The 21,780-nt window shown below is 38.2% G+C and overlaps 2 protein-coding genes across 3 annotated transcripts; one reads left to right on the top strand and one right to left on the bottom strand.

Moving 5' to 3' along the window:
* Positions 1-11,825: 11,825 nt before the first annotated feature.
* On the top strand, positions 11,826-14,262 carry LOC114274490 (Protein kinase superfamily protein). The gene is made up of 6 exons (XM_028216435.2): positions 11,826-12,189; positions 12,752-12,894; positions 12,983-13,321; positions 13,441-13,695; positions 13,782-13,915; positions 14,026-14,262. Exons 2-6 carry the CDS (start codon positions 12,759-12,761, stop codon positions 14,224-14,226), a joined length of 1,065 nt encoding a protein of 354 aa, XP_028072236.2. The 5' UTR covers positions 11,826-12,189; positions 12,752-12,758; the 3' UTR covers positions 14,227-14,262.
* FAP3 (Chalcone-flavanone isomerase family protein) lies at positions 14,249-16,938 on the bottom strand. Of its 2 annotated transcripts, none has more exons than XM_028216436.2 (5): positions 16,454-16,938; positions 15,331-15,435; positions 15,037-15,192; positions 14,735-14,949; positions 14,249-14,630 (listed from the first exon to the last, which is right to left on the bottom strand). In XM_028216436.2, the coding sequence occupies exons 1-5, from the start codon at positions 16,704-16,706 to the stop codon at positions 14,472-14,474; spliced, it is 888 nt and encodes a 295-aa protein (XP_028072237.2). In that variant the 5' UTR covers positions 16,707-16,938; the 3' UTR covers positions 14,249-14,471. The 2 variants fall into 2 exon arrangements, with proteins under 2 accessions (XP_028072237.2, XP_028072238.2); XM_028216437.2 differs by having other exon boundaries at positions 15,331-15,432; positions 16,454-16,852.
* Between the last annotated feature and the right edge of the window lie 4,842 nt (positions 16,939-21,780).

The following is a 21,780-nucleotide window of genomic DNA, read 5'->3' as shown; positions in this document are numbered from 1 at the left end:
CAGCAGCCAACCTTCTGTGCCTTCGATAGACTTGGACACCTGTCTAGACCTGCTAATTTCTTTTTCGAGGATTCCCTTCGAGGCTCTACAAAGGCCTATAATAAAAAACGGGTTTCTTCAATGCTGCAAACTTGCTGAGCAGTCTGGTATGGATGTCTCTAACCATCTATCTCAGGCAGCAGCTACCATTGAGTTTTACATCAGCATTTGTCACGCTGCTAAGGCCGCAGATGAGAAATTGGTCAGAGATCAAAGTTTTGTTTCTCAAGTGCATACTGAAGTATCAATGCTTAAGGAACAACACTCCTCTGCCTCTCACTTCCGAACTCAATTGCTGGAGAGGAAAGCTCAACTTGAAGAAGAGCTTTCTGCAGTGAATCAAGCCTTACTCCGAACTGACCTCAAACTGCAAATCACCAATCAAGGACTGGCTGATCACAAAAAAGATATGACTGCAGCTATTCAACTGTTTGCATCATTTACTCACAGGAAATCTGTTGTACAAAAACAGCTAAAACATTGTAATGATTTTTTGGCCAACTTATGGCACAATGTACTTGACTCTTTATAAAGCATTTCCTTGTTTATGTTCTTGTACTTACTGTTTATTTTATTCCCTGTGTTTCCCAAATAGTTGGAAAATAAGGTTTTAAATATCTACCATTAATCTTTTTGGGATGCACAAGACCACTCAGATCTTTCAAATGGTATGCCCCAAAAGGCAAAACTCTATGAATTTCATATGGTCCTTCCCAGTTAGGTGACCATTTGCCAAATCTATGGCTTGTAATCCCTACTGGGAGTATTGTCTTCCACACCAAATCACCTTCATCAAAGCCAATGTGTTTGACTTTCTTGTTATAATTTTTGGCTGCTTTCTTCTTCTGAAAGAGAATGCTGTTTAATGCCAAAATTCTAGCTTCATCTATATCTTCTATTTCCAAGCACATACTTTGATAGTACTGCTCAGGATCCAACAGGTCTTGGCATCTTACCCTTAAGGATTTAACATTAATCTCCACTGGTAATACTGCATCATGCCCATAAACTAAAGCATAAGGAGTGACTCCTGTGCTTGACCTTGGAGAAGTTCTATAAGCCCACAATACATCTAACAATAAGTTGTGCCAATCTCTTGGATTATCTTCCACAACTTTTTGTATTCCCTTTTTTAAGGACTTGTTAGATGACTCAGCTTGACCATTGGCTTGTGCGTAGTATGGAGTGGAATTCACAAGGCTAATCCCGAACTCAGCCACAAAAGACTTCACCATTTTCCCATCAAAAACAGTCCCATTATCGACCGTTATCGTTTGTGGGATGCCAAACCTATGGATCAAATCTTTAATGAACCCAATAACCTCCGTCTGATCTACAGCTTTATATGGTTTGGCCTCGACCCATTTGGTGAAATAATCAGTTGCCACCAAAATAAAACAATGATGCTTCGAAGAAGGGGGGTGTATTTTCCCCATCATATCCATGGCCCATCCTCTAAATGGCCAAGGCTTTACTACTGCGTGTAGATCAGTTATGGACACATGCCTTATTATACCATGCTTTTACATGCCTGGCAGCCCGTTGCATATTCTATGCAATCTTTAAGGATAGTCGGCCAATAATAGGAATGTCTTCGAAGCAGCCACCTCATTTTTACACCAGGCTGATGTGCACCACAGATACCTTCGTGAACTTCAGCCATAGCTATTAATGCTTCTTTTGGCCCTAAACATTCTAACAATAGACCATCTCCCCCTCTTTTGTAGAGGTCATTGTTGTATATGATATATTGCATAGATTGCAATTTAATTCTTCTACTGGCTTTCGAAGATGGGCCAGCCAAGTATTGTATTATTGGATGTCTCCAATCCTGTTCCTGCAAATCATTATAATTGATTTCTAGAACCATGTTCCTCTTACTTAGAGGTGGTATAGGTTTTTGGTATGTCATTTGGCTTACATCCCAATGGGTACCATCTTTACTCTTGAAAATTGAGAGAGCAAATGTAATGCGACAACATAATATGGCAGCATACTTATACTTTGACACTTGAAAATCCCTTTTACTTGATTAACAACCAATTGGGAATCTCCAAATATATCCACTGCATGTACTTGTAATCCAATAAGAATTTCCAATCCTACTATCAAAGCTTCATACTCAGCTTGATTATTAGAACAAGCAATTTCATCTATTCTGAAACCATGTGTGGTCTCTATTCCTTGTGGTGACTTAATTACTATACCAATTCCAATTAGGCCATTGGCTTTCGACCCATCAAACCACATTCGCCATGGCTCGACACTAGCTATACTGAGTTCCATTATTTCTTGATTCTCTGTTTGAGATGGATGGTCTGCCAAAAAATTGGCTAACACTTGTCCTTTCACTGCTCTTTGGGGCACGTATTCTAAGTGAAATTCTGACAGAGCTAATACCCATTTGTCAATTCTTCCCCTCAACATAGGTCTAGATAACATGTATTTAACCAAATCTGTGGTTGCAATTACCAAGACAGTTGTAGGCAAAAGGTAATATCTTAATTTCATTACAGCAAAGTACAGTGCAAGGCAAAGCTTTTCTACAGCTGAATATTTACATTCGCAAGAATTTAAAAACCTACTAAGGTAATAAACAGCTTGCTCCTTGCCTTCCTCATTGTCTTGGACCAAGAAAGCTCCCAATGAGTCTTCTGCTGCGGCTATGTACAGCTTTAAAGGCTTAACGCCATTTGGTGGCATCAGTACTGGAGGATTGGCCAAGTAGGCTTTGATTCCATCGAAAGCACTTTGATGCTCCGTTGTCCATACAAATTCCTCTTCATCTTTCAGCCTTAATAAAGAAGAAAAAATTTTAGTTTTCCCTGCAGTGTTAGAAATGAATCTTCGAAGAAAATTAACCTGACCAAGGAACTTTTGTAATTCTTTCTTACTTGATGGAGGTCTGGCTTCAATGATGGCTTTGGCTTTATTCTGGTCGATCTGTATTCCTTTCTTGTGTACTACATAGCCTAGGAAGTTTCCAGATGATACGCCAAAAGCACACTTAAGAGGATTAAGCTTCAATTTGAACCTTCTCATTCTTTCAAAGGCTGCCTCTAGGTGAAACAAATGCTCCTCCATAGATTGGGATTTAACCACAATGTCATCAATATAACATTCCAAATACCTACCAATAAGGTCATGAAAGATAGTGTTCATAGCCCTCTAATATGTGGCCCCAGCATTCTTCAGGCCAAACGGCATTTTAACCCATTCGAAGGTCCCAATATTCCCAGGGCACCTAAATGCTGTCTTGTGAACATCTTCCTCCGCAATGCAGATTTGGTTATAGCCTGAGTGTCCATCCATCATTGATAAAATGTGATGTCCTGCCGAGCTATCTACCAACAAATCTACTATAGGCATAGGATATTCATCTTTTGGAGTTGCCAGATTTAAGTTTCTAAAATCAATGCATACTCTCATTTTGCCATTTTTCTTGACTACAGGTACAATATTAGATAGCCACTCAACATACCTGGCTGTTCTGATAAAGCCTGCCTTAAGTAGTCTAAGAATTTCTTCCTTGACTTTCTGGATCACCTCTGAACCCATTCTTCTTGGTTTTTGTTTGTATGGCTTGAAGTTAGGCTTCATGGGAAGCCTATGTTCCACTAATGTCCTATCCAATCCTGGTAGTTCATTGTATGACCATGCAAAACAATCTTTATATCTTCTTAGAATAACCAACAACTGGTCCTTATCGGGAGAACTCAACCGAGCACTTATATAAATGGGTTGTTGTACAGAATCTTCCCCCAAATTTATTTCTTCTAAGGGGTCTTGTATCTGAGTACCTACTGGAACCCCTTCTTTGATCTTCTCTGACTCCGCAGGAATCTCCTTGCTGTGTTTTGCTTCCAGGCTCTTTGATTCCTCCTCTTTATTTTCCTCCTCATGGACAAAATCTGTCCAAAAGGATTCTTTTTCCTGTATCTCTTGGACCTTTGTTTCTATGTCCAATGCACAGTATTTATCAAGAGTTAAAACTCTGGCTTGTTGCTTCTCCCGCTTGCAGCCAATCATCATGACCTCTTTCTCCTGCTCTCGAACTTTCTGGACTATTGACTTTATATCCAATATTGAAAATTTGATTAAAGCTAAAGGCCTGGCTTCTGGTGCTTCATCTTGCTGCCTATAACCAGGCATCATTGTCATCTTTAACCTCTAATTCTTCACCAGCACTCTCCTGGACTAAATGCTTCAGGCGTGCTACTTCCTCATCAGCCGTTTCTTCGGCTGAACCATCGAATTCCATCAGTATACTGAGCGGTGCCACACCGTCAATATACAACTTGGCTTCTGCGAAATCAGCACAGGCTACAAAAGGTTGAGGATCTGCATTAATTTCCTCCGTCCTCCCATTGCCTAGAGCTATTATCATTTTTTGATGCAGAGAGGAAGGCACGCATTTATTAGTGTAGATCCAATCTCTACCAAGTAAGGCATTGTACTTTGCATTGCTATCGATGACGAAAAACGCCGTCATGCAATCCTTGGTTCCCACACTGAGATTGATGGGTAGAATCCCCTGGGCCATCTGCTTGTCTCCAGCAAAACCAGCGATGGTTGTACTGGTTGGGATCAACCTGGGATTCCTCTTCCCTAATTTCTTCAAAGAAGATTTTGGTAATAAGTTCACCGCCGCTCCATTATCCACCAAGACTTGGTTTAACTGAACTCCATCGAAGAAGGCCTTAATGTACAAAGGCTTAACATGCTGCGTCATGGAATTCGAGGGATATTCAAATGGATACGAGAGGTTAATGCTTACCACTTCCTCGCTCTCATATTCAGCTTTCATCGGGGTAACCATTTCGAAATTATCTTGCACCATACTTGCTTGTGAATCTTCACTACAAATCTGAATTGGATCAGCTTCCTGCCCCTCTTGATTCTCATCTCCAGCTTGGAATTCCTGTGGTAGTATGTGTACCATGTTCACTGATACTGGGGGAAATGAGCCAAACTAGATGGTTGGCTGTACCTGTTTCCCCTCTTGGTCACTTTGGTCGACTTCCTCAGAAACATCCTGCATGATGCATTCTGGTATCTCATTACTAACGGGTCCCTTCGAATGGTTTTCCTCAGCTGGCTTTTCAACCAGAAATGTTTGCTCAGCCATAAAGGCTTCGAACATTTCTTCTTCCACCATTTCTTTCTTCTGGCTTACGCCAACATCTTCTTCCATTTCGCTACCACTCTCCATCAAAGCTTTCTCTAACCCTGTTAGACTTTCCTTCTCTCTGGCCTTGAGTTCAGAATGAACCTTGACCAACTGTTCTCTGCTGCGATCCACCTCGTTTTGTGTAACTGGCTTTGAACTATGGTCTGACTTTCGATTCTTCTTTTCTCCAGTCTGGATCATCGAAGAACTCTCTCCACTTTCTTTCAGGTCTCTCTGGTATTGGGTGTACCTGCGCTGAATTTTTCTCCTTTGTGATCTGGAAATAACGGGGACCATATCTGGTTCCCTCGTTCTTGGGTGTTTCAGCAATACCCAGTTGTTGGGAGCCACCAAAGGAGGCTTAACCATCCTACTTTGATTTCCAAAATTCCTTTGGGAAAGCATTTCCCTGGGTTTGTTTTGCATCACAAACCAATCTGGGACTCCAGGTACCCACGAACTTACTGACCCAGACGTTGAACCACCTCTTTCTTCTTTCGAGGTCACCTTCGAAGCTGGTTGTGAAGACAATTGTTTGGTCCTGTCTCCAAGCTTTAAGCCTGATTCAGGTTCTTGGTGATGGTGATCATTTTCTGTCCTTCGTGAAGCTGGTCCAAGGGGCCAATTCCTAGCTTTGATACCAAAACCTGACCTCTTTTCCAACCTTCTTTCAAAATGACCACTCTCCAACCTGTAATAGTTAGGACATCTGGACTCATAGAAAGGCCTCTTACCTTTAGCATACATTCTATCAACTGCAGGTTCAACCACTAATGGCTGCTGTCTGACATTAGCCGGATACGGCCTTTTGTTATAAGCATTGGTTGGTTTGGGACGCCTCTGCACATCCCTGTAATACTGCTTCCCATCGATTGGAAGGCCCTTCAACCACTTATAACTCAGTCTACACCTGGGACACATTCGTTGCATCACGGCTGCTTCTAGGGAATCATCATCCAGTGCTTCTTCATCAGAGTCTTCCTTCTAACGTGGGAACTCTCGTCCCATGGCTGGTGGACTTCTAAGGTCTTTTTTGGTTGCTGTCTGGTTGGCCACATGCATCTGTACATTGACTTCCTCCAATTCTTTTAGAGACAAGTTCTGAAAGTCTGACATAATGACATTGGCTGCCACCTCTCCAATTTCTGGAAATGGATTGCTATCGATCCCCATGGCTTTTTCAGCTTTGGCTGGGAACTTCAAACTCCCCTTCCAAATTTGTTCTTGGATCCTGTCTCGAAAAACAACACAGTTTTTAGTCGAGTGAGACCAAGAATTATGCCATTTGCAATATATTTTTCCTTTAAGTTCATCAAGAGATGGAATTTTAACACCCTTTGGTAACTTAAGGAAGTTGGCCGCAAGCAAATGATCAAAAATGTCATCTGCCTTAGTTAAGTCGAAAGAATATTTCCTGTGGAGATCTTTCTTTTTAAACTGCTGGTCAATTGTTGTATCTTTATGGATTAATGCTTCACAGATCATAGGCTCTTTTCCCACAATCTCTGCTGCATCAATCTCATAATTAGGATCTTTGTAGTATGTCCTATATGATGCATTATTTCGATCCTGTTCCTCTTCTAGTAATGCTTCATATCTAGATACTTTATAAGTCAGTTCCACTAAATCTCTGAACTCTGTTGAATCAAACTTCTTTCGAAGCTTGAACTCTAGGCCATTTTGGGCCAATCTTACAAATTTAGTTTCTGGCAAGATTACTCTACATTTATTTCGAGCCCTCTTAAATCTGGAAATAAACTGAGTGGCCTTCTCTTTAGGCCTTTGACTTAATCTGGCCAAGTCTGCCATGGAAACTTCTGGCTCCGATTGGAAAAACTGGGCATGAAATGCCTCTTCCATTTGCTGCCAAGTCTGGATGGAGCCAGGTGGAAGGTTAATATACCATACGAATGCTCCTCCGGTTAGAGAATTTGGGAATAGTCTCAACTTTATATAGTCATGATTGGTAAATTCACCACATTGAGCGGCAAACCTAGCAATATGTTCTACTGTGGATTGGTTTCCGTTCCCATGAAAGAGGACAAAATCTGGTATCCTGAAACCTCTTGGATATTCATGTACCCTATCGACCCATTCTAGGTATGGTTTTCTATACACAGGGGTCTGGACCCCCCGAGCCATTGGTCCACACAACTCCCTAACTATCTCAGTGATCTGGTCCCTAGGGACCATATTTTGCGCTTGCTGAACCACCATTGGGGGAACGAACATAGGATTTGGTGGACAACCTTGTGCTTGTGGTCCTCTTGGTCCATAAGGTGGTACATTTGGGACTGGCTGTCCCTGTGGTAGAGGATGCTGTTGGGGGTGTAGGTAACCTCTTTGAGTCTGTCCTGCGAAAGGTCCCACGAAAGGTGCTGGAACGGGTGTTGTATCCCTTCCACTTGTGGGAAAACCTTCCAACCCCCCGGGTATAAATTCGAATACAGGATTATTGTACCCCCTGGTACCAGGTATGGCTTCGAATGTGGGATTTGGAATCATTCTTATGCCATTTTCTTGTACCGGGCCAGATCCACCAATCTGCATGGCTTCACTATTGAACATTGAGGCATTCTGGCCTGCTACAGGCCTCGAAATGGGTTCGTACCAAGACTGAGGTGGTAATCTTTCATGAACCTGATTACTAGTTTGACCATTAGAATGTCCATTAGCTTGCATAGGCTTTTTATCTCTAGCCAATCTTTGCTGAGGGATATTCACCTCCTCTATGTGTCTTACATTCATTGGTTGGTGGTTATTCATTCGATCCAAAAAGGATACTGCCCACCTTTCCATTGTGTTTATTAATTGCTGTCCCATGGCATCTACCAAGCCGCCCCACGGATTGACTGGCTGAGTATATGGGACACTGGATGGTCCAATTCCTTGGTCTCGTCCACTATTACGAACAAATGGTATTTGCTCTGAGGTATTGGTCTGTTCGACCATGGGTTCCAATAGGATAGGAGTTTCCACAGGATGTGTTATCACATTATCCTCTGGATTGGATGTCTCCACTTCTCCTTCCACGCCTTCTTTCAAACGTTCATTTTCTCCTTGTCTCCTACGTCTAGCCATTTTTTTTTAAAAAGGTCCCACTAGGCGTGCCAAAAATATATGTTGGCTTTTTTGGCTTTCGAAGGTTACTCTCGTAATTATGAGCGTGCCAACAAGGATCAATCAGTCCTTACAGAATTGCCAAACAATTATTCAGACGATTGTGTTATGGTTCTTTCGGCCTCAATAAAGAAGACTTTTACTGATGGCTTACTGGTAATTAAACTTCAGAAAATCTGAACATAAGAACAGTTAACTAAACTGGAGTATTTCATTAGTATAAAAGAACTTACAATGATCTCAGTTCCGTAGAGAATTACAGCGGCAATATACTTGACAACTACTCCTACAAATGAAGTGCAGCGCAGAAACTAAAAATACAGGAATATAAAGGACAGGAAATAACACTGGAATATGTAAAGTGATTCTTTAGATTTTTCTCTCTCTTTTCTCTGAAGTCCTTCCTGCTATTTATACTCTCCGAAGATAACCATCGAATTGTACTTCAAACCGTCGAACTGCTCCTCCGTAGTTGCTGATCATGCTACCTTATAAGTAGTCCCACTACGCCTTCACTTGCAGTTAGGCTTCCCCCCTTATATTTGAATTTGAAATGTGAGCAACCGTTGAAGCCACGTCACTGTACGTCTCTCTGTTGATCTGCTACTACTCAGATCTTATAACAACCAATATTAATTGTCACGTGTATGGTCAGGATCGAAGACCTACCTGGTCTCCCCATATTACCCTCACTTTGCCACGCGTTGGATTGTTACTGGCTTAGTACAAAATGTGTAGCCAACAATTTTATTTTATTTTTATTTATTTGAATTACACACGCATAACATGTGACAACCACTAGTATATATATATTGTTGGAGAATATATATATTGTTGGAGAAGTAATCATCATGATCAAGATTTGTGCTGATTGCATCTTTAAAATGGACGCTTTATTCCTTTACAGAGGTCTTGGAAAAAATATGTATTTGAAGCATTATAATGAAAGTGTCCCTATTGTTCATGATTATTACCTGTAAAGGGTCCATTTTAAGGTCTAGAAATATATTATTTTAGTAATTTTTTTGATTTTTATAAAAAAATAAAAAAATAATCTGATAATTTATAATAATTTATTAACTTTTTGATTAAAATATTTAGTCCCAAAATAAGCCCTAAATATGTATTAATAACTCCAACAAGTAATATATACATATATATATATATATATTAATTTCTATCAAAATAAAATATGTAAGTCAACTATGGATTGATACCAAAATGAATATCTGTTTTCACATGATTCATGTTATCATGAGTAAAAGAAGCTTTTGCTGCCTAATTGTGTGTTCCATAGCTACTATCTTTTTTCCAGAAAAATATAAGTCCTGCTGGTGCTATAAATTCTCAACCTCCACACAAATGGGAAGTAATAGCAGGACAGGTGGTGGAGAATATATGGAGACAGCTAAGACTCTTTCACATTCAAATTCACACTTTCTGTCTTGGCTTTTTGATTGGTTTTTATCTACTTCAAACCTGGCTTTCCCGCTGGCATTTTTATACTAACAAACACGTCACTATTCATAAGCCAAAAACTCGGAGCTCCAACTCTGCTACTCAGTGGGTTGACTCCGAATTCATCTGGGTAGAAACATGTCAAAGATCTAAAACTTTATCAACACTTTACATGTGGATAAGATGAGATAGTGTTGTTTAGTTATTCCTTTAAGGCCATGTTTGTTTGGGCGGACTGGATTAGTATTCCCATGACTAATAGTCTTAGGACTACGAATTCGTTGGATTATGTATCCTATCTTAACTAATAGTCAAGTTTAAAATAATTATTCAATTGTTTAACCAAACATCGGATTAACAATTTTATTAGACTATTAGTCTAATCCCAACCTCATGTCCACCCAAACAAACATGGCCTAAATGTTTTTCCCTTATGTTCATATTAGAGGGGAGACAACAATTTCAGAGATGTTTTATCTTATTAGTCGGCTATTGTGTTTGGTTTTGTTTCTCTAATTTTAAAAACAAAATTAGCATAAATTAGTTTGATGAAAATAAGTATCATAAAAGGAGAGTGACGCACTATTATCTCAGATTTGTAGGGATTTATTGTGTATTTCTTTAAATCTCAATAGTGGTTAATATAATTTACCCAAAAAAAAAACTGCCAAAACAAAAGCAATAAAAAAGAAATTTAAAAAAAAAATTCAAAAGAATTTTTTAAAAAAAATCAAACAAACATTAATTTGATAAGCTAATGAATGAATCTGCTAGAACAGTCTCCAATTATTGGGTTGTCACCTGCTTCTGCGTCAAAATATTGGATAATTATTGGTACTTTCACAGCATTATGTAATATTACTTATATAATGATCTAAATTAATAATATAATAAAAAAATTTACAGACAAAATATGATAACTCACTTTGTGTGTTAAATAGTTAAAAGACCAAGGATGACCCATTTAATGTGATTTGAGATTTTCTCATTCAGTGAAACACCACTTATGCTATGTTTGATAGGGGATTTGGGAAGGGATGGGAAAAACGAAAGAGAAAAAAATATGTGAAACTAGATAAAATATAGATATATTTTATTCACATTTTACCTATATTTTTCATTTATCTTTCCAAATCTTTCCTCCAACCCCCAATCAAAAACAGCATTAAGGAATAATTTTTCCAAAAAATAAGCCTATTGACAAAATGAAAAAATGTTTGAGACACTAAAAAATACAATTTCATTCACAATGATATAACGGGATATGTGTCAACTTTTAATTTGTTACACACTTAATGATGGTGGATCCACCTCTCATACCACATCAATAAATTTATAAATATAATATGTGAGTCTCTAATATTCCTCGAACTAATTAAAAAAAAAAAAACCATTACTCGAATATAACGAGTCAACTCAGACCACCAAGAGTTGCATGAGATGTTGTTCCTTTCATACTATCCCGAGTGATTTCAACATGTGCCTATAAAATATGAGCTCTCACTTTCATCATGCTAAATCTGAGAAGGGTACGCGTGTGACATGAGAAGGTAGGTACTTTTTCCCGAGTCAGAACATAAGGGGTGACTCAAATGTCAACAAATGTGTGCGTATGACAGACAGACACACAGACAAACAGTTAGCTATTATTACTACGTTCATTTAACAACAATAATTCATACGACAATGCTACGTAGTTCAAATTTTATGACTCAGAAGTAGCTTAAATAGTCAAAACAACGTCGTTTTGAGCACAGAACAACATAAAAATGGCCAAAACGACGTCGTTTTGATCATTTGAGCCACTTTTAAGCTACAAAATTTGAGCTACGAGACATTTTCCTAATTCATATTACTTAAAAAAATAAAAAATAAAAAATCACTAATAACATTAATGTATTAAAAAAAAAAAAAAAAACACGACATAAGCAGTAGACGCTCACCGTCACATCATTAATTATGCTATTAGAACATCACTTTTAGTACTCTTAACAATTTTTGTTCATTTAAAATATATAATCAAATCATCAATGATGAAAAGCGCACACTCATTCTCTCTCTCTCTCTCTCTCTCTCTCTCTCTTTCTCACTTGGAACATGCCGTCTTCTTCGCCTACCACCCTCCTCTTTTTCATTCATATCTTCTTCTTACTTTCTTACTTTCACATTTCAGATCAGTTCAAGATCCACAGTTCTGAATGATTTGGCCCTGTTTTCCCATTCTGTGAAGCTCAGAATGATTTGATTTTCTTGGGTTGTTTTGGGTTTTGATGGGTGTGGTTGAGGACAGCGTCAAAGAATGGTAACTTGGGTGATGAAGTTTTAAGTGTCTGGACCTCACACACTGAATAATCTAGCAATCTTTCAAGCAATCCTCCCACATTAAGTGATTCTTGAATCAGGTATTATATTCGTTGTTTTAATCAGAAATTTCACTGTTAATTGTTCAACTACGAAATTTCAAGCATTTCATTGAATTTATCACTTGAATTTAACTGCTAATGGTGAAAATTTTCCATTAACAAAGAAATTTATGGTGTTCATGTACTTCAATTGACCATAAATTTGCAGACTTTTCATGCAAAGTGATTAACGTGGTGGTTTACATAAGCGCACCGACAATCTGTTTCTTTTCATTTATTTCTAAAATCTATTTGTTGAATCTCTCTTGACGGATAATTATTTATGTTTCACAATTAATTAGTACTTCAACTTGTGTTATGAAAAAAGGGAAGTTCAAACTGAATTGAGGTCTCTGGTTCTCTGCTCCAAACAACAGAGCCAGGGTTTTGAATATCTACTGATGCTTATACATATTGGAATTTTGAACTTTCGACGACCCATACTGTCTGATATTGATAGATATATGATTATCACCGATACCTATACATATCCATCAATACTACTATTTCCAACTATGAGCATAACTAAACTCACCCTCAATTTACTTATTACCACTTGCAGAATTTAAATGGGCAATGCTCGGGTTCTGCCATTCTACATCACAGTATGTGTGGTCGCGTTCGTTATCTCCAAAATAATTATAGCAGTGCTTCTCTATCGCCGATGGCAAAGAAAGCACATGATTGTTCAAGACAGTTTAACTGGTACAGTTTCACGTCTAATTCAAAATTTTCTGTGTTTAAGCAATAAAAGGGAAGAACATGCTAATTGTGCTTTAATGGAAAAACACAGGAGGAAAGCTAGTCATGTTTAGATCATCAACAATGAAGTCTCTAAAATACGATACATTCTTAAAGAAGATCATGAAACTGAGCAACAAGGACATTATTGGATCAGGAGGCTACGGTACAGTTTATCAAATGTCGATAAATGACTCCACAGCCTTCGCAGTGAAGAGACTTAACAGGGGAAGCGCAGAGAGGGACAAGGGTTTCGAGAGAGAGTTGGAGGCAATGGGAGATATTAAGCATCGGAATATTGTTACTCTTCATGGATATTACACTGCCCCTCACTATAATCTTCTAATCTATGAGCTAATGCCTAAAGGAAATTTAGCCACATTGCTCCATGGTAAGCTTCATATCTTAAATCCTTGGCATGTGATGTGAGTTTTAGTTTTCGTCGCCATTGACTGGCTAAAAAAAATCACTTTCCTATGAGGGTGAGTTTTAAGAGAGATACTGATGCAGGGAAGTCAATGGACAAGAAGGCTCTAGATTGGCCTACGAGATACAAAATATCATTAGGTGTGGCAAGGGGAATATCATACCTTCATCATGATTGCATCCCTCACATAATCCATAGAGATATTAAGTCGAGCAACATACTGCTAGATAAAGGCATGGAGGCTCGGGTGTCTGATTTCGGATTAGCCACACTGATGGCACCGGATAAGACACATGTTTCGACACTAATTGCAGGGACTTTTGGATACTTAGCTCCTGGTATGGTCTACTGAGCTTATAAACAGCTAGCGTTGTCAACATTGTGTTTGGTTGTTCATAGATTCGTGTTATCCTTTTTTCTGCAGAGTATTTTGATACAGGAAAAGCTACAGCAAAAGGGGATGTTTATAGCTTTGGTGTTGTTTTACTTGAACTACTAACAGGAAAGAAACCAACAGATGAGGCATTTACTGAGGAGGGTACTAAGCTTGTCACATGGGTAAGCTTTAAACTTTGTCTCCATTTGAATAATTAAAAAAAAAAAAAAATTTATTGGCACTAAGAGGTTTTTTAATTTTTTGTATTTTGTGGTTCTTTATGTTTTAACAGGTGAAAGCTGTAGTTGAAGAGAAGAGGGAAGAGCTTGTAGTTGACAGTAGCTTAGAGTGTTGTCCAGCTGATGAAATTAAGCATGTATTCAACATTGCTATGATGTGCCTTGAGTCAGAGCCATCCAAAAGACCTACCATGACTGAGGCTGTTAAGTTGCTTGAGCAGATAAAATCAGACAAAGTTGTAACAGACTCTTGATCTTTACTAAATACAACTTCCATTTTCCAAGCCAAACATGGTTATTTCATTCATTGATACATTTGTCCTTTCAAGCGTAAGTTATTACAAATAAGGGTAATTTAATTATGTATATCGTCAATAGATGCAACATAACATGCAGCAACTCGCATAATGAAGAAAATCTCACAATGACTAACAGATTAGCGCATGGTAGAGGAGGACGTGTATGAAGGAGAAAATTGAGAAGTAATGTGTAATCACATTTACTTGAGCATTGTTGCCAAGCCATTTGAAACTGAAGTTTTCAAGGAAGGAGACACTGGATCACTTCCAAAAAACACATCAAACAGAGCCATCATGACGTTCATTGACTCAATTGTGGCATCCACAGCAGAAGGCAAACCATCAGATGAAACAGAAACCTAGAGGAACACAACTGCGACTTAGTTAGGTTCCAAAACTCAAAATAAGAGCAAAAAAAATTCCCCTTGCTCCCTCCCTCCTCCCCCATCAAACGGATACTTACAAGCATTTTGGTTGGGTCCAGCCAAGTCAAAAACATGATAGTTCCTTTCTTGAGAGGCCGCCCTAGGAAGATGCTACGAAATGTGGAGAGAGCCGATTCATCAACAGGAGTGGGTGACTTGATTCTTGGTGAGATGGCATCATCCAAGGCATCCCAGAAGGTTTTACCATCAACAGCTCTTACCAGAACAATTTGTAGTGATTTCTCCAGTGGAGCTGCAATTCATAAAACTTTCAATTAGCATCCTCAAATTCACTCTTTATCCAGCAAGTGGACATGTAAACCTTGTCATGGTTAATTACACTGAAAAATTGCACCAAACAAATATGAATCATCTTGTATCTCTTGAGCTGACTGTCCTTTCCAAGCATCTAATGTGCTTAAAATAGATTGGTTCACATATAGTCCTGCAGCATAGACCTTAACACCGATAATTGCAAAAACTTTCTCCCTGTATCCTGAAAATATTGCATACCAATTACCAAGTCTTAAAAGCAACAGGAAGCAGTACAAGTGATATAGTTTGAAAAATATGGCAGTAAGGTTAATTTTTCTTGAACTTTTTTTTTCCCCACCCTGAAATTAAAGCAACTGACCCGTTCCAAGTAATGATAATGGGCTTGAGCAACCTGGGAGTCTTAATAATGTCTGAAATTTCACATTGGTGGAAGGTTCTTCTCTGTAGTCTGGACTTCCAACTACTGCCATGATTCCGAAAGAGAAGATGTTAGATATTCTATACAAGTGCATCAAATGAAAGCATGTGATTATACATGCTTTCACTGCTTTGCTACTTTCTTTGTTTTAAGTTCAAATCTCTTGTCAGTTTGCAAAACTTGCAGAGGTTGCCATAAGTGGCCTTGTGGGATTGTAGTGAAATTTTAGTTTGCATTGGCTATAACATTTGTGCTATGTTCTATCCAAATTTAAAATAGCCAAATTGATAAAATTAACACCACCCACTACGAAGAAGATAATGTAATAAGCTGTCATATGGCTCAACTGTGTAAAAGTGATCCTTCCTTTCTAATGAACTCATCTAGAATTGTGGTTTCTATCTTCAAGTTTCCAGTTTTTTTTTTTCTTCCCCTGGGTTGTTCTTGTCGTAATTGCCTAACATACTTCTGAAGTCCCTGTATTCTGAATTTCTTTATTTCTTTTACCAATTTTTTAGAATTTCACTAGCTTTCCCGAAAATTCTAATCCCAATTTTTAGCAGACCTAAAAGAAATTTTACTAAAATATGAAATTTTCTTATCTGTCTTTGCAAGGCTGTGATTTCATCTCACAATTAAGCATAAATTTGGTGAACACAAATCATCAAGGTTCGGACAATTTCATACATCACACTATGAAGGCCAAATCCAATGGTTAAGGGTCTAACACTCCCATCAGAAATATTAATATGCCAAACTGGGAAAGCTAAGCTGCAAATTCCCAACCACTCGTAAGTCATAAGCCTATATACCCTAAACCTAACTGAGCTAAACTGTACATTCCTCAACAATTCAATGAATTGTGTACAAAATTTCTCAGATGAATAAAAAAATGAAAAAAAAAAAAAAACCCCTAGATGGAAGTGATTTTTTCCATCAACATTTTCACAGCCTTGAATTTGAATTTCAGCATGAACCCTTTCCAGTAAGATGCAATTAGATGAAAAGATATATATACACAAGCGATAATGTGGACAGTTGCAAAGAATTGAAACAATTTTACCTGAAGAAGAAGAAGAAGAAGCTTTGGGTGAGAAGTGGGTGTGGAAACTCAAGTCCTGGGGAGAGAAGTGATGGGAAAATGTGGATAAGAGAGGGAAAGTGGGAGACTTGTGCAGTAGTGGTAGAAGGTCTTGTGGAATTCCTCTAGGAAAACAGGGTCTGGGGTTGGAATTCCAGGAAGTAGAGGTGGAAATGGAAATGGTGTATGATGATGGGAGCCAAATTAGTGTGGAAGTAGCCACAGACCAAAGCATTTTTTTTGAATTTCTAATGCTATAAGTTTTCACAAAATGAATTTCAAAACACAGTGGAATGGATGATTGAAACACTGAGCAAAATGGGTAAATAAATGGGTGGGTCCAAACCTCAGCTACTCATCAACATATTGTTAATCCATGGGATGGGTTTGATATCAGAGTTATGAGAGTAGCTAGGGTGTTGGTGGGTGGCGCTGGTTTAGATTGTGTGTGAGTGTTGATTTTGTTTACCCATTTTAAAAATAAATAAAGACTTTTTTTTCTTCAAAAATCTACTTAAATTCATGATTTAAATATCAGAAAGTTTATATATATGTACTTTATAATTACAGAAGAAAATTACATAATTTCATACTTTCTGAGTCTCAATTAAAAAAGATACAAAAAAGTCATAACCCAAATTTTAAAATAATGTCATAATTAAAAAAGAAATTAGCCATAATTGAAAAAAAAAATGAAAGACTTTTATGCACAACCCACATTCATAACCAAAACATATATACATACGTCATATACACATGACATCCGGGCTAGAGACCAAATCCCTTCAACATAATTGTACAGTCGGAAAATCTTATTCATCTATTACAAAACAGAGACAAAAGGGTGAATCTGAAACACCCTAAAACAGCCTTTACTTGAACTGACTTGGAACCTCAAAGTGAGGCACAATGGTTAGCTTGACAAAACAAGAGCTTAACTTGACGCTCCTAGCTCCGGTCCGGTGCTTGGACACCAACAAACATATATAAACAGTGAGCTAAAACCTAGTGAATAATAAATGCGTAAAGGGGTTAAGAATGAATGTCCTTTCACTAATTAAAACAGTCATTTGCATTAGTAAATCAGTTCTTCAATCAGTGGCTCATATTTCATGCCATATCAGTCATTTAGAATTCATAACAGTCATACGTGGTACGTCCAATAGTAAAACAGTACAGTAGATCTTAATAGACCGAACAGTCGGTTGATGGCCATCAAAACAGTAAATAGTAGTAGTTCCAAACATTGGAACTGACAGAGATCTCTGTAACAGTAGTAGTAACAGTAACAGTAAGTTGCTATGGGTGCCACGAGTACAGTTTATAAATAGGACAAACATTCATTCCATAAACAATATCATTTCAGAAAGCAGTACAGTCAATTGTTCAGAAATAATTATAATTGAACGTATCTTTACAACATTATTACTCACAGAGTACTGGGCTACAAACAGGCTAGTCAGCATCCTCGGGTGCCAACCCTACACAGTTGCAGAACGAACAAACATTAAGTTACACACTTGGGCTTAACGACTTAGCCCCTAATTGGCTTGGTGTGGTTCTACAACAATATCCTTATTAAGATGCCTTAAACATGGCCTAGGAATGCCTAGGATGGAATGGGGATACAAAAATGTACTTTAAAACACTTTTCAAATTTTGCTAAAAACAGGGGTCTCGCTTGAGCGTGGCTTTCTACGCTCGAGTGGATTGCTTGCACGTTTTTCACGCTCGATGTACGCTCGACCCACGATCGAGCGTGAGACTCAAACCCTCGGTCGAGCACAGATTACCTCGCTCGAGCAGACTGCAAATCACATGAACTTCTGGGCATATGCGTTTCACGTTAGAGCGTGACTATCTACGCTCGAACGGAAGTGCATGTACTCAGAGTGTACGCTCGAGCGTGAAGTCCTCCGCTCTAGCGTGGATCAAAAATCTGGAATTTCCAGATTAATCTACAAGCACAAAACTCAACATTTAAAGCTTCAAACTCGATTCTTTTGGGCTAATTTTCTGGAAAACACTTAGAAACCCATAATACAACATGTTTCAAAGATCATTTTATAAAATCAAGCCCAAAGGTTTGCCAATTGAACACTAATTTCAAAGAAACTTTCATAAACTATGTAAGAACATAACATGCATGAGTTCTTATGAATTCCAATGCTCCAAAACATGGTCAAATGCAAGATTGAGCTCAAAATCATGGTGGATTCATGGACCACAACTAAAATGTGAACATGCATGTGAGGATTTCATGAAAACAACCTCAAAATTCTATGATTTGGACATGCATGCGCGAAGTCACTCTCAAAACAACACTTTAAATTAATTATTGACTCAAATCACTAATTTACCATGAACCATGCATGTGACAACTCAAATTCATAATTAAGAGGGTGAATTTCCTACCTTAGGTCTTGAATTCCAAGTATGTTGGCTCAATTTTGCAAATCCTCTTCAATTCCTCTAATTCTCCAAGTTAATCTCTAGATGAAACAATTTTCTCCTACTCTCCCTCTCTATCACGGTTTGACCTAGAAAGTGGCTGAAGAATGGTGTATCAAAATGTATGAATTAAGCCTCAAAGATGCTATTGAAAGTGGCCCACTAATGGCAATCATGTAAATAACCCTAGTTAAAGTAATTTAACATTATTTATTCTAATTCAATCATTCCAAATCAAATTTTAATTAAACCTATCATAAAATCATGTAAATCCTAATTAGCATATAACACTAACCAATTTCTGGTTCGGTCGCCGATAAGGCTTTCAATTTGCAATTCGAAGTCAAAACATGAACAGATCATTAAATGACAAACAAATAGAAATGCAATTAAAGCAACACACTCATACAAACAGGTTAGGATTTCATTCTAATCAATTACTTATCATGCTCAATCACAGTTTAACACTAATCAGAGGTGAGGGTTGTCACAGTCTTCCCTCCTTAAAAGAGTTTGGTCCTCCAAACTCGGATTACCTTCATTTTGGAAGAACACTGGGTTCAGGGGGAACAATTCAAGATATCTTTTCATCATATCGTCTTCTCTTTCCCAAGTGGTATAAATGCCACCATGGTTTTGCCAATCCACTTTCACTAATGGAATTTCTTTATTTCTCAACTTCTTAATTCGTCGGTTTACGATCTAGATAGGCTGCTCTTTATAAGTGTAGTCATCACTTGGCACTACACGGGTAAGCTTAATAACATGGAAGGCATCCCGAAGATAATCCCTCAACATTGAAATATGAAAGACATTATACATATGCTCCATTTCAGGAGGAAGCGCTACTTGGTACGCCACTGGATTAATCTTTTCAATGATTTCATACGGCCCAACATATCTCGATGCTAGCTTGCCTTTAGCCCCAAAACGAGTCTATCCTTTCATTGGTGTTACTTTAACAAAAACATGATCACCCACTTCATATTCCATGTCTCGCCTTCGTACATCCGCATAATTTTTCTATCGGCTTTGTGCGGTTTTCAATCTTTGTTGAATCAGTTTCACCTTTTATGTAGTTTCATGTACAATCTCGGGCCCAAGCAAAGGCCCGTCTCCAACTTCTGCCCAGTAAATAGGAGATCGGCATTTTCTGCCAAATAAAGCCTCGAAAGGCGCCATACCAATGCTCGAGTGAAAACTGTTGTTGTAGGCGAATTCAGCTAAAGGTAAATGACTTTCCCAATTTCCTTGGAAATCCAGAACACACATACGCAATAAGTCTTCAAGAGTCTGGATGGTTCTTTTAGATTGGCCATCTGTTTGAGGATGGTATTCAATACTCAGTCTCAATTCGGTACCCAATGCTGTTTGCAGACTTTGCCAAAATCTCGATGTAAACTTCAAGTCCTTATCAGAAACAATGGATACAAGCACTCCATGTAATCTGAAAATCTCATCAATATAAATTGTAGCCAATTTGTCCGCATTATAAATTGTTTTGATAGGTAAGAAGTGAGCAAATTTAGTCAATCGATCAACAATAACCCAAATTGAATCCATACCTTTACTCGAGTGAGGTAATCCAATGATGAAATCCATAGTAATATGTTCTCATTTCCACTCCAGTATTGGTAAGGGCTGAAGTAGGCCTGTGGGTCGTTGATGTTCAGCTTTGACTTGTTGGCAATGTAGGCATTTCGATACAAACTCGGTGATTTCTTTCTTCATCCCCGGCCACCAGAAGTTAAGTTTCAAGTCTTGGTACATTTTTGTATTTCCTGGATGGATGAAAAGTTTTGAATTGTGGCCTTCTTGCAAAATTCGTCTTTTCAGTTAGGAATCATTCGGTACACACAACCTTTCCTGAAATTTCAATACCTTGTTTTCAAATTTAAAGTCCGGCCTTAGTTTGGATTCCCGTTCATCAATGACCTTCTTCAAAAAGTCATCTAGGTGTTGTTTGTCTTTAATCTCTTTAATAAGTGCCGGTTGAGCAGAAATAGCAGCCAATGTCCCACCTTGTTCTCGTAGAACAATCTCAACTTCGAATTTCTCAAGATCACACAACAGTTCTTTCTGTCCGGTGAGTAAACAGGCCAAATTCCCAATTGATTTCCGACTAAGCACATCAGCAACGGTGTTAGCTTTCTCTGGGTGGTACAAAATTTGCAAGTCATAGTCTTTTATCAGTTTTAACCATCTCCGCTGTTTCATGTTCAACTATTTCTGTGTAAAGAAGTATTTCAAACTCTTGTGGTTTGTGTACACCTCACATGTTGCCCCATATAGGTAGTGACGCCAAATTTTCAACGCGAATACTACTGCAGCAAGTTCTAAGTCATGTGTTGGGTAATTCTTTTCGTGTGGTCTCAGTTGTCGGGAAGCATACGCAATAACTTTACCATTCTGTATTAACACACATCCCAAATCCTTATAGGAAGCATCACTAAAAATAGTAAATCCATTCGTACTTGAGGGTAGGGTAAGAATCGGTGCAGTCACAAGTCGAGTCTTTAATTCTTGGAAAGTTGATTCTCTCTGATCGGTCCAGTCAAATGATATCCCCTTTTTGAGTCAATTGAGTCAATGGTAGAGCAATTTTGGAGAAATCTTTCACAAACCTTCTATAGTACCCGGCTAAACCCAAGAAACTTCGAACTTCAGTAACATTAGTTAGTCTGGACCAATTCACCACTGCTTCAATCTTCTATGGGTCAACTAAGATGTCATCCTTACTAATCACATGCCCCAAAAACATCACACTTTGCTAGTTTTGCATACAGTTTCTGTTCTCTTAAGGTCTGTAAAGCAATTCTCAAATGACGTTCATGTTCTTCCTTACTCTTGGAATAAAT

Source organism: Camellia sinensis, chromosome 8 (genome assembly GCF_055761805.1).
Source record: "Camellia sinensis isolate YWXY chromosome 8, ASM5576180v1, whole genome shotgun sequence".
Taxonomy (NCBI): domain Eukaryota; kingdom Viridiplantae; phylum Streptophyta; class Magnoliopsida; order Ericales; family Theaceae; genus Camellia; species Camellia sinensis.
The sequence above is the reverse complement of the archived record's forward strand: the minus strand, read 5'-3'. Positions and strand labels throughout refer to the sequence as shown.

Excerpts from the sequence above, each read along its gene's own strand:
- LOC114274490 (XM_028216435.2), top strand. The coding sequence starts at position 12,759 with ATGGGCAATGCTCGGGTTCTGCCATTCTACATCACAGTATGTGTGGTC. Across the intron at positions 12,895-12,982 it reads TGTTCAAGACAGTTTAACTG|GAGGAAAGCTAGTCATGTTT; the intron begins GTACAGTTTCAC and ends GGAAAAACACAG. Across the intron at positions 13,322-13,440 it reads TTTAGCCACATTGCTCCATG|GGAAGTCAATGGACAAGAAG; the intron begins GTAAGCTTCATA and ends ATACTGATGCAG.
- FAP3 (XM_028216436.2), bottom strand. The coding sequence starts at position 16,706 with ATGCTTTGGTCTGTGGCTACTTCCACACTAATTTGGCTCCCATCATCA. Across the intron at positions 15,436-16,453 it reads TTCTTCTTCTTCTTCTTCAG|TAGTTGGAAGTCCAGACTAC; the intron begins GTAAAATTGTTT and ends GAATCATGGCAG. Across the intron at positions 14,950-15,036 it reads GTTTGGTGCAATTTTTCAGT|CTCCACTGGAGAAATCACTA; the intron begins GTAATTAACCAT and ends TATGAATTGCAG.